The 13,103-nt window shown below is 36.4% G+C and overlaps 1 protein-coding gene across 1 annotated transcript; it reads right to left on the bottom strand.

Moving 5' to 3' along the window:
* Nucleotides 1-268: 268 nt before the first annotated feature.
* Nucleotides 269-11,407, bottom strand: LOC144444392 (D-beta-hydroxybutyrate dehydrogenase-like). Its single transcript, XM_078133806.1, has 8 exons — nt 11,250-11,407; nt 9,145-9,269; nt 7,739-7,861; nt 5,664-5,767; nt 2,773-2,845; nt 1,582-1,643; nt 761-814; nt 269-464 (listed from the first exon to the last, which is right to left on the bottom strand). Exons 1-8 carry the CDS (start codon nt 11,405-11,407, stop codon nt 372-374), a joined length of 792 nt encoding a protein of 263 aa, XP_077989932.1. The 3' UTR covers nt 269-371.
* Nucleotides 11,408-13,103: the final 1,696 nt, after the last annotated feature.

Genomic DNA, 13,103 nt, shown 5'->3' with positions numbered 1-13,103 from the left:
ATATTTTAAGTGGTTACTGAGGGAGGGGGACACCTCCCCAGTAGCTCTCATGGGGGATACTGTTTCTGTCCCAAATCATGATTGAAAGATAAAACCTCTCTCTGATAATTTGATGATTGAGATTCGAGAAAGGTCCTTTCAAATAGACATAGTTAAATATACTTTGTTGTATAGTACCACTTTATTCTTTATCATTATTAGTGTACGTACAGTAAGAGAAAAAATTCAAGTTGCAAGATAAACCTTCACAAGAGAAAGTACCCTTTATTGTGTTCTAGATTTTCAACATTCATAAATGTCCGTCTTGAAGTTCAAACAACTTGTCTGTTATCTTGTGAATACAGCACATGCTTGACCAATAGTCCATGACATCACTTTGCTGTCCATCCTCCATCTACTGATAATGCAGATCCTGTCATTTGATCAGCTGCTGGTGAACAGATAAACTTCACAGTTTCTGCAACCTTGGAATAGAGACAATTGTTAACATTCATTTGAATTAGGGTTATTGTTACTATAATTCAATTGGTCATTTTAACCATCACGCACACACACATACACTTGCTTATGTATGTATGTATGTATGTATGTATGTATGTATGTGTGTGTGTGTGTGTATGTGTGCTTGCATGCATGGATGGATGGATATATGTATGTATGTATGTATGAATGCTTGCATGTATCTATGTATCTATGTATGTATGTATGTATGTATGTATATATGTATGTATGTATGTGACATATATATTTACAATGTTACCTGTTCTACTGTTATCATCTTTAGAGTAGGCTGTCTCTGTAACAGATACTGTATCTGCAAAAACAAAAACAAGATCTTGTCTTGCGATGTTATCTTTAAGATGTAGTAACAAAAAGGGGGAGCGACAAAAACTCACTCTCGCATGAATATAAAACTCGACAAAATGAAATTTTGAAATTGAAAATGATCAAAATCTGAAGTATTCTGTGTTCTAACAGGTAAATGTGTATATCGTAGTCAGTAACATGGACAGTGGTATTACTTCGTCGAATTATTTTACGTTATTAATAAATCCAAGACGTGTCTGCTATTATACTGTTTCCGTAACCAAGCATACATGTTTTGTAGAAGTCAAATGGATGTAAGAGACATTCCCAATAGCTATGTACGTGTATTGACGTCACCATAATTCCTTTGTGCTAATCAGCACGGTGTTTGTAATCTGTCATACCACAGGGGAAAGAAGGAATGTAACTGATTGATTGATCAATTGATTTATTGATTGAACAAAAGCACAAACAAGGAAGAATGTACTAGTTTGCACATGGCTGAATGTTTGTTTAGGGTGATAACCTCCAAAAAGATAAAAGATAAAGCCATTATGTTGTGGTAACGAACGCCCTGGTAATTATAAGATTAGGGATGTTTTGATAAGAGGAGAAGAATGGACAAGATGTATTTATTTAGTTAATAAGCTGAAAGAGAAAACTAGCCAGGAAAAGGAGAAAAAGTTTTACATCACTACAAAAATCAATCAGTCCATTAATCAATATCACACAAAATTAAGTTGTATCCTGTGGCCATGTGTTCCTTTGCTTTACCTTGGCCTCCTCTGGAGTGATTCCTCTGTTCGCTGCATCCTCTTCCAACGTTCTCTTCGCCACTAAGATAAGTAATCAATGAAATAATTCAAAGGCCACGAAGATTAATGTTTATGTTCATCCTCCCTTTCTTATAATGCCTGGTGTTCGACTCCTCTTGTATACCGATGTATTATAAGAGATACGAGAACACAAAGACAGAGCAACCACAGCAAACAGGAAATGTGGTCAATAAAGCGAACCTAGCCTTCAACTTGATTCAACTTGACTTTAATTAGATTTAATGAAAGGTCCCATTCGCCTGCCATTGTTCACTTTGAGAAATTGTGACGTCACGTCATCCTATTACTGAGGGGAAAGTACTAGTATTCAATGTATAAAGCCAGTAAATGTTACCGGTTCCTGATCAATTTAACTGAGTTCCCCAAGGGTGTGGCCATGATCAAAGTGAAATGACAGAAAACATATAAAATGCTTTTAAACTGGTGAGATCGTGTTTACGGAGCACGCAGTTATCGGGAAATTCTACTAAAGTGGGGCCCGGGTAATGTTGTAACAACGTGATTTTGACGTGTTGCGTCCAAATTTCCTAATGGTACTTGAACCAATTTCCTTTAGGTAAATAAGTTTGCAGCCAAAATTTACACATTACTGGGTGTCTCTGTGGATCAGTTATGGTAAAAATGATTTACCATCGTGCTGAAAATGATTACATCCGTTATATTTACACCTTGGCATATTTGTCAATGATGAGCAGCTGCTGCACACACCTAGATCTAGATGCCAGTGTAGGTATAGGTTGACGTGACGTCAAAAGCAGATTTTCCCAGCATGCTTTGCGGCAAAAAGTTCCCCCAAAATGTCGACAAACATAACATTACTACGTTTCATTTTATTTCTAAAATTCACATACATATCAATTAAAAACACAAAGTCGGGCTATCTAAATGTGCGACTGTATTTGATTGGACCTTCCTTTTAGATGATGTATGCTTGTACAGATTTGAGCGACTGTTAATTGGCTGTAATTGGCTGTTATTAATTAATATGGTAATCAACTTACTGTTGGGCTACGACTATATAACACTTTCATTGGCGCCTTGATATTCTGTACATATCTTAACTAGGAGAGACCTTATGTTTTCTTGTAAAATAAAAATAAGTCTCTTGGAAATGTGTGCGTATACTTACTTGGTGTCTCTACAATACCGAGACATATGGCATTGCACGTTACTCCGCTGGTTGCTGTTTCCATGGCAACAGCCTAAATAAATTAATTTAGTAAAGATTTGCCAGGGTAGATACAGGGTAGATGTGACTAGATATAAATATGATAACAGTTGAAATGTTAAATTTGACAATTCTTTGCATTACCGTACTTCGATACAAGTATAACGTGAAGGGAAAGACAATTGGAGGAAATAAAGACATTTCCCACAAACTTTGGGTTGTGAAGCGTCATTTCATGAGTTTGCATCATTTAAATGACATTACTTGCGATTGCATAGGAAAAAAAGAATTCAAACATTCCCCATTCATTGTTCTGTGTAGGTCCTTACCATGGACTCCCATGTTGTCTAATATGTAAATTCTGAAATAAATACGGGTAGGCTCACCAAGTATAATATAAAACGACCGTGCTTAAGGTTATTTCAATTTGGTGGTTGTTGATGACTTCATTTTCTGATATAAAAGAAATCAATTTTCCTGAATGAAGAATGAACTCCTAAGTGCTTTTTACCTTCAATGAATATTTATGTTCTGTCATATAGCATACGCCATGTCAGCTGACTCACATAGAAAATTGTCTCAACAATTCACACAACTCCTCATAATCGTTTACTTCCTTTGCGTATAAATGCACAGTGAATTCAAGAGCTCGACCATGACCATTCAGTTTGGTCAAAAGAAGGTTAAAGTTCTGCTCAGAATTCCACCTATTTACACGCGCACAGATTTCAAAATGGAGTTTGTAGTTAAGTTCACAAAATCATTATTCCCATCATAACTGTTTGCTTTCGCTACTGTTGTTTGCTTAGAGCCCGAACAGTTTAGTGGGGGTTCTACTGGTTTTATAAGACATACCTGATGATGGCAAATCTAATTTATTTGCAGATAGACTAGACTGCCTCCCTCATACCCCAAACTGATACCTGCGGGTAACAATGTAACACCAAGAAAATGTGTTGAAGTGGAATTTGTGTTAGTAGGCTGAGCAAAAGAATGACCATCCAACACATCCATCCGCGCTTTTCATTGAAGTAGACCCTTTAGTCTGAGCAACAGAAGTTGACACATTGCCACCTGCACCCCTCGAAGTGGTAGTGTTCAACGTACTATGCATACCACTCGAAACACCCCTAAGGAGAATGGTATAGTCTCAGGCAAATGCTTTACTCCTTGTTGGACGATACCTTCTGGCGATATTAGGTGAGGCATGTCCCCAAAATCGACAACTTGCCGTTCATTGTGAACTTGCTCATACTTCCTGTGAGTTGTATATATATCAGCACTGTGATATCAGATACTAGGACAGTGTTATCAACACCTTGCTCATGCTCGCTCTCCACTTGGAAAAATAATCTCACTATCCAGAGAATTCTCTATGGCAATGTCTCGAAATCAGTACAATGCCAAATAACCAAACAACAACAACTGCAACAACTTGATCAATAGAAGTATCGATCGATAAAACGACTTTGAAACTTTGTCGCAAATACGAACAACAGAATCAATATACCAACGCAACGCTACGAGCCTGACTCAATTTTAAATCGCACCGCTTGCCACCATTGTGACGAAGTCGTGGAAAACACACGAGAAACTCTGATATTTAACACCTGATAAAACACTAGAATAGATTGCCTACGAAAGCTAATAAGTGGTAGCGTTAGCAAGCCTTCGATAATCGTGAAAAACCCGCTCCGTCACACCAAGCTGTTCGATTTGACCTTGTGTATGGCAGAACATACACTATAAAATTGAGTGCAGACTCATTCGCCAATGCTAGCGTCTCTACACCATGACACAACCCAAGAAACCTGAAATATCACGACCAACTGGTGAAAACCAACGAACCAACCTCACAGAGGCATACAAGAAACCGTTTCCCTAAAGGAAGAAGTAGGTTTTAACAGAAAAGAAGTGAAAATGACGGTAAACCAAGAGGTTATGTCAAAAGCGTATTTGACACGATGTTGACTCCACGGTGCAGTGTCCAGAGAGAGAGAGAGAGAGAGAGAGAGAGAGAGAGAGAGAGAGAGAGAGAGAGAGAAGTGTTGCTATAGCTACCTGACCATGTGACCAAGACTCCACCCCTCAGCAACTGACTGGCATATGAAAAGTGTGCTTCGACTAAAACACGGGATATCTAGACCTGAACTACAGGGAAAAATCCGACTTTCTCCAGTAAGGTACTGAGACGAGCCAAATACAGGCACCCGGGGGCGTGACATCTGCAAGCTTTCGGCAACAATACACATTAAGCGATTAATTCGATGACTTTAATTGTTAATTTAATTATATTATATTATATTATATTATATTGTATTGTATTGTATTGTATTGTATTGTATATTGCATTATCTTATATTATATTTTATATTATATTGCATTATACTATTTTATATTATATTATATCATATTACATTACATTATATCATATTATATTATATCATATCATATTATATTATATTATATTATATTATATTATATTATACGGACTATAAAATGTCGCGGAAACCGCTAAGTTAAGGTGCCAACAACGCAAGAACAAAATGTGAGTGCATGCGATTGAAGCATGTGTGGACAATATTAATGTTATAATAGTATATGGTCTTACGTAAGTATTACACTTTTAAGTTACACGGCAGCTATGGCAACAACTACTATTACTACACTTCCGACGATAGAAAAAAAAACTTATACTAACGATAACAATCACTATCATTGTAACTTGTACCATATGAAGTAGCCTGTAAAATACGTTGCTGGGGGCGTCCTTTTGAGGAAGGGATGGGAAGAAAAACCACTACGGCTGGTCTTTCAGTCTACATGTGAAACATCATTATGACAATACTTACTTTAGTCAGTCCAATTAAGCCATGTTTGGCAGAGATGTAAGCAGTCCTGTTAACACCTGCCACCTTACCAAAGGCGGAAGAGTTGTTGACAATCCTCCCCCAACCTAATTGAGAAATACATGAAATACCATATGTACTGATATGAATGATAGAGACAAGCAGCACAACAATCAAATTTCATTCAAATCAATGTGTTTATCACATGAATACATGCAAAATGTCACGTGTGTGACGTCAAACAGGGCAGATCAAACACCGAATCACCCTCTCCCTTTCTACCGAACGTCTATCTGTTTAAAAGGGCTTCTTCCAGTCATTCTAACAATGTCGTATTTCCACTACTGATCGATTACGTACATATTAGGGGAGAATCATTTGATTTCTGGGGTTTGGAGGATATTGGGGAAAAAAATTGTCGGCAGGTGAAGGAGAAACATAATTTGATCCCGTCAGGGCTTCAGAAAAAAAATCGTTCCAACTTACAGAGGTAAAAAAAAAAATTGCGATGTGCTGAAATCAGCAAAATTTGGGAATCCGATTCTCTTATATTCTCTGGGGAGGCGCGCCGCCTATTTTCAATATTTGTGAGCAAGCCCTATGTTTTTTTTTACAACATTTATGATATATGTCTGCTATCACTAAAACTTGTTGGGGGGGGAGATGGGGGAGGGGTTACTAGAAAAAAATATGCATAGTGTTGGGGAGGGTAATTTAAAAAAATAATGTAGGTCATGGGTACCTGAAAAATAAATTGACTTCATGACTCCTCACACATGGGAAAATTAACCAAAGTTCTTAAGAAATTAATACATGTAACAAACAGTTGTCTGATTTTATAATCCTTCAAATTGCACATACGAAATAATACATAAATAAGCAACTCAGAGGGCTCAGAAGTACAACACTCCCAGATCAGTCACCTCCTCATGGATTTTTTTAACCAGCTATCTCTTGTACATACAATTTAAATAGCAGAAGCATGGATTGTAAACTGCTACTTATTGCTACTTACACAGAACAAGTTAGTTGTGAATCAGTGACATGTAGGTATAGTTATGAACCGCACTTTTACAAAATTGGTAACCGAGAAAAAAATTGCATTGCTTCTGCATATGGAAAATATAATTTGATGCAGGACTGACAATAGAAAAATAAAATTACTGACACAGTGATGAGAAAACAAATTTGCTGCCATACCCACTTCCTCCAACCCCACCCCCCCCCCAGAAATCAATGGTTCTCCCCTTACTATACGTCCATTGATGGTACGAGTCTGGTATTCATATATACAGTAATTTGTGCTTATTTTCATCCTAAAAATTAAATATCGATGATCGATTTGTGTGTGTAGCGTAAACAGATTCATGGAGCTCGAGGTCCGAGCGTGCAAAACCCAGAATGTGCCCACTGCAGTTTAAATGACCCAACAATATCATCATATCAGAAACGTTTTGCTTACATTGTCAGACTAAATTTTGCATTTTATTTTGTGAGTGTCTGTAAATGGGGGTAACCCTGTAGACATCGCAAATGAATGAATGAATAAATAAATAAATAAATAAATAAATAAATAAATAAATAAATAAATAAAATTTCAACTCAGAAACCACAGCACAATCTGACCTCTCGATGGTCAGTTTGACCTCACGAAGGTGATGAATAGACGTACGTCCTGTGGTTCCACGGAATACCAATTCTCGTCTGCGGCTGGAATTTGTCTTGATCCTCAGAATCAAACTCAGACCATTATGATGTAAAATTAATATTGATTTTGTGGGATTATGCCATTTGTTGTGAGTGCGACAAAGATTTAGAGTGGATGTAATGAAATCTCTAGATCTCTTGTACATAGAAATTTGGTACATGCAAATTATTGAACAGGACGTTTCAGTTACTTGCAATGACATATGTGTCATCTATATGGCTTTACGTTGTTTTACAGAATAAATTTATAATTCTCCATTAACTATGTACTGTAATAATTTAATTAAAGTGTATGTTATACCAATGGTATCTCATAACCTTGGTTAGTCATTATTCATTATTTCCCTTGTATTTAATAAGTGAAATCTTACCTCGTTTCTTCATATCTGGTAGAAAGAGTTTAATCAGGTGAAACGGTGCAGTTAACATAGTGGACATCATTTGATTCCATATATCCAAAGGGAATTCTTCTATAGGAGCTCTGTGTTGAGTTCCTTATATACAACATTAACAAAATAAAGTTATTTTTAGGTGTAACTTTGATACAGAGTGGGGTATGTGATGATAAGGTAAGATGTACGTTACAAGTATAAATATCAACACAGAACTATATGGTAGACGACACAAGCGGATGTTAGAGGTACCTTTGATGTGTGGATAAAATCACATTGTAATCAAGATAGTGTAAACACTTCAAGTCGTAAGAAATAAAGTACACTACAAGCTTATGGAAGTCATCAGAAATGACATCCTGCTGTGAGTATAATAACACCAACGGCCATTCAACAACATTTCGCTACAAAAGTTTCAGTTTGTGACTATCTATAGTTGGCAGAAAGCTCAGTTTCCGATGCTGTATTCAATATACTAGTATTTATAGTGTACATTGTTCACTAATATATCACACTAATATTTCCGATGCTGTATTCAATATACTAGTATTTATAGTGTACATTGTTCACTAATATATCACACTAATATTTCCGATGCTGTATTCAATATACTAGTATTTATAGTGTACATTGTTCACTAATATATCACACTAATATTTCCGATGCTGTATTCAATATACTAGTATTTATAGTGTACATTGTTCACTAATATATCACACTAATATTTCCGATGCTGTATTCAATATACTAGTATTTATAGTGTACATTGTTCACTAATATATCACACTAATATTTCCGATGCTGTATTCAATATACTAGTATTTATAGTGTACATTGTTCACTAATATATCACACTAATATTTCCGTTGCTGTATTCAGTATATAGTATTTATAGTGTACATTGTTCACTAATATATCACACTAATATTTCCGTTGCTGTATTCAGTATATTTATAGTATACACAGACCTGCATTGTTCACTAATATATCACACTAATATTTCCGATGCTGTATTCAGTATATAGTATTTATAGTGTACATTGTTCACTAATATATCACACTAATATTTCCGTTGCTGTATTCAGTATATTTATAGTATACACAGACCTGCATTGTTCACTAATATATCACACTAATATTTCCGATGCTGTATTCAGTATATAGTATTTATAGTGTACATTGTTCACTAATATATCACACTAATATTTCCGTTGCTGTATTCAGTATATTTATAGTATACACAGACCTGCATTGTTCACTAATATATCACACTAATATTTCCGTTGCTGTATTCAGTATATAGTATTTATAGTGTACATTGTTCACTAATATATCACACTAATATTTCCGCTGTTGTATTCAATATATTTATAGTATACACAGACCTGCATTGTTCACTAATATATCTATACCATCTGGGTGAATGTCTTTGACTTTTCTGTACAATTCTTCTATTTCCTCCGCCTTGCTTAGATCAGCTGGGACGTAATGTACAGCGGCTTTGGAAATCCTGTAATTTGAATAAGGTAATCGTGATCATCTGAATACTACTACCCACTAAATAAATTCGTTCATTACGGGGATTTGTCACAATCAGTGGAAGTAGTAATGTTAACAGGGCCGTAGCCTGACCAAATTACCGGGAAGGGAGGGGGGGGGGGCGCAGAGCAATCATGTAATTTGGAAAGATGGCTAATTTACATAAATATGCATGCAATTTACATTATATCCATTTTAGCTTACGCAATTACATATGTGATGTCGTATCTTTTTAAAGTAGTGGCCGAAAAGATGTCACATTCAAAGTAAATATAAAAGACCCTTTAAATAAACAGAATTGGATGGCGTTTCTCAAATAAATAACACAAAATAACTCTCTTCTTTAACCGAACTAATTGCCCTACAGTCTATGCAGGTACAACGGGAAGTAGAACTAACATTTTGAACAGATTTTTTTTCTGTCATTCCCAAAACTGTTACTACTTTATGTCGAAATCCAAGGTGACATCAGTGGATTCTCGTTGTCATTATCATTATAATGAAAATCTAAGTTTGGATTTTGATGTCGAAGATACAGTTTTGTTTACAAATTCAGGGCCATGCTTTCCATATGATTGTCGCTTAAGCTTCAAAATGAATTACGGAATAACGCTAGTGTCAGTGCAATGAGATAATTATATCAAACAACATTTCAACCAAAGACAACGTCGAACACAGTTGAAAGTGGATCTTCAAAAGAGTGGATGTTAAACGGCGTACCTAATTTAACAGTTGAGTCTCCAGTTTGTTTTTCTGGAATCCACTTCCTCTGGAGTTGGGATGCATTTTGTATTTCTGTAGACCAAGCGCATCCCAAGCGCACTGAGGCGATTTTGTACCATACTTGCCCTTGTCCATAGTTTCAGACGGCGCAATGCCGAAAAAGGGCAGCGTTCACAAGAAACACTACCAACTGGGGTTGTCAGGAATATTACCAGAATTTTGTTGATCGCTGGGAAATATTCCGGATCACAGGCCAACAAAGCCTCGCAGGCATTCTGTGGTCTTGACTTTATTGGAACTTATTATGAAGTGTGATCCACCTGTCGATCACTCTCTGACATTATTGTGACGTGTTGTCTTCAAATAAAGGAGACTTTCAAGACTACTGTTATACTCACGGAAAATGCATAGTGCATGTGTGCGATTGTTTTGCACTTTCCCGCACAAAGAATTATTAATTCGCTACTCTGTAAAAAGTTGCAATTTTTAACTGGACACATTTTTATTCAAAGTTAAAGCAGTGTAGAATAGAGAGACATATTAGCGAGGGGTCAGTGTAAGTACAATGACTGTCACTTTTGACTTCAGTGAACCATCAATTCAAATCGCGCGTGCCAGGAATCGTCACGTAAATAACGTAATATTAATATCGCTATGTATTCGAAAAGTTCCATTTTTTTCCGTAAAGATCTCCGGGGGTGGGGGTGGGGGCGCGGCGGCTGCACGACACGAAAGTGTTTTGACCAGTACCGTAGCCTGCGGGCAGCTGCTCCCCCCCCCCTGAAGGCTGCGGTACTGGTCAAAACACTTTCACAAGCATTTTACCTCTGAATGAAATGAATAGCTGCGTGAAATTGATTAATTTAATTTGTTCTCATTTCTTTTCTTTGCATTATCATTTTCGTCATTTTTGCGTGTTACAGTTTGTATATTTGTTTGTTTAACATGTTAACGTACGCAAGCTTGATTTACGAAGAATTGAGATTGTGAATGTTATATGGCTTATACTTTAGGTACCGCAGAATCAATGACGTCACCGTAAATGTCCTGTTGTGACGTAAATCGACAAGGAAATCAATCCTGTATTTATGTTTGAACACGTACAATCTGAATGTAGACACAAGTCAATTATTTGGCATAAAAGAAGAAATCGTCTTCATTTGCATGTTAAAAACATTTGCAGACTAAAATTTGGGGAAATATTTGATGAGGTAATTTTTGCACTTACTGGTGTAATTCATCAAGTATCGATTTTATCAGTTGATCACCTCTAAAGCCAGTCACTATAACAGCAAATCCACTTTTTGCAAACGCCTTCGTGATTCCCAATCCTATCCCACTGGTTGAACCAGTTACCAAGGCAACGCGGGCTCTACTTGACGCCATATTTGATAAAAGGTATCCGTATATTTAACCTGAAGAGACAATTACCATGTAAGAAATAAATCATTGCATTGAAAAATAGAAAAATCATTCATCGGGATTTGAAATATTATGTATGATATCTGTCCTTGTTATCTTACCCTGTCTTATCTACAAAAACTAAATTTACTTTTTCCCTCTCAATTTTCCTGTATTGTGGAGTCATGATGGTTGAATGGTTAGAGTGGTCGGCTTTGAATCTGCAGGTTGCAGGTTTGAGCCCCGTCGCTGGGTGTTAGTCAATGTCAGGTGTGATGATAAACCATTGGTAGATAAATGTATGTAGGTGCAGATATACATCAATGTCTCATAATGATGTCAGGTCACCTAAAGGAAAACCCATACATATATACATGCATACGTATACATACCCAAAATGAACATTTGGTGGTGACGTGTTTCAGTTACTGCGCATGCGCTTGTGAATACTACTAACAAGTACTAACATGTGTAGCCAGGATTAAACCATATTTGGATAAATGACCTTTGCAATGAAAGGTCAGACAGTAAGTTTTGATACAGTCCTAGATTGTGAAAATATTCACTAAGAATGGGCACGATTGTACAACAAATATGCCGTCCAGCATCTCTTTATTACACAGTGTCTTTTTATTTATCGCCATTATATTGTACGACTAACCGGCTATATGCAAACACAAACCATAGACCCTACACGTGTAGGTCTATGCACAAACTAACAGTTTGAAATTAAAATTATATGTTGAACTTGGATTATAGATATATCGGCCGATGTTAGTGGACTCACTTTCAAAGTTTACGTAATTTACATTTAGGATTTTCTTTCAAGTGAACAACGCAGAAAATCGCTGGGAGCAATTCCCAGCACAAAATTTATTATTTAAAAAAAATGTATATATATATATATATCAATTTCTATGCCTGGAAGATTGTGCTCACGTCACAGAGAAATCTAGATTGTCAAATAGCTTCAATTTTTATGTCTCACATTTTTCACTTCAATGTATGAGGACGTGAACTCAACGTTGTGTCCTGATCGTTAACACTGTCAATGGGTCTCTCAACTGACAAGAAAAGCCAAAAATACCAATCATATATGTAAATAAAATACGATTTTTCATTTACTTTGAACAAATATTAAATTTAACAATAAAGATACACTTTACCTTACAATACTGGTAAATCCATGGCCTGTCAAACCGTCAGGGACGTTTAACATGAGCTGAACTCCATAGCTGAAATCCTCTTTCCGTTGAAGTTCTTCTTATTTGCATATCATTTGTATAATACTAAGACATGTTTATTTCAGACCTAGTTTTGAGAGGTGACTGTTTGGAATTTGTCTGTGCCAACTGGGAAATATTTACACGCACACCACTGCACTCTACTTTAAATAGATCACGATTTAAATAACATTGGTAGATATTGATTCAGCTCAATACTTTGACCAATTTTGGCACTGAACGATATTGTTTGACTATTTTTACTGTTATAACCTTCCAGGAGAGGTTATGTTATGCTTGTGTGTGTGTGTGTGTGTGTGTGTGTGTTTGTCTGTCTGTCTGTCTGTCTGTCTGTCTGTCTGTCTGTCTGTCTGTCTGTCTTCTGACTGACTGACTGACTGACTGCATGCATGCATGGACACACATATAACACTCCGCGCACGCGCGCGCGCACGCAC

This window comes from Glandiceps talaboti, chromosome 13, assembly GCF_964340395.1.
Source record: "Glandiceps talaboti chromosome 13, keGlaTala1.1, whole genome shotgun sequence".
Lineage (NCBI taxonomy): Eukaryota > Metazoa > Hemichordata > Enteropneusta > Spengelidae > Glandiceps > Glandiceps talaboti.
The sequence above is the reverse complement of the archived record's forward strand: the minus strand, read 5'-3'. Positions and strand labels throughout refer to the sequence as shown.

Bases quoted from the DNA above. Each gene is read 5' to 3' on its own strand.
- LOC144444392 (XM_078133806.1), bottom strand. From the start codon at position 11,407: ATGGCGTCAAGTAGAGCCCGCGTTGCCTTGGTAACTGGTTCAACCAGT. The intron at 7,862-9,144 runs GTCTGTGTATAC...GTTGTATATAAG, and splicing joins TATATTAGTGAACAATGCAG to GAACTCAACACAGAGCTCCT. The intron at 5,768-7,738 runs GTAAGATTTCAC...TTTCTCAATTAG, and splicing joins ACCAGATATGAAGAAACGAG to GTTGGGGGAGGATTGTCAAC.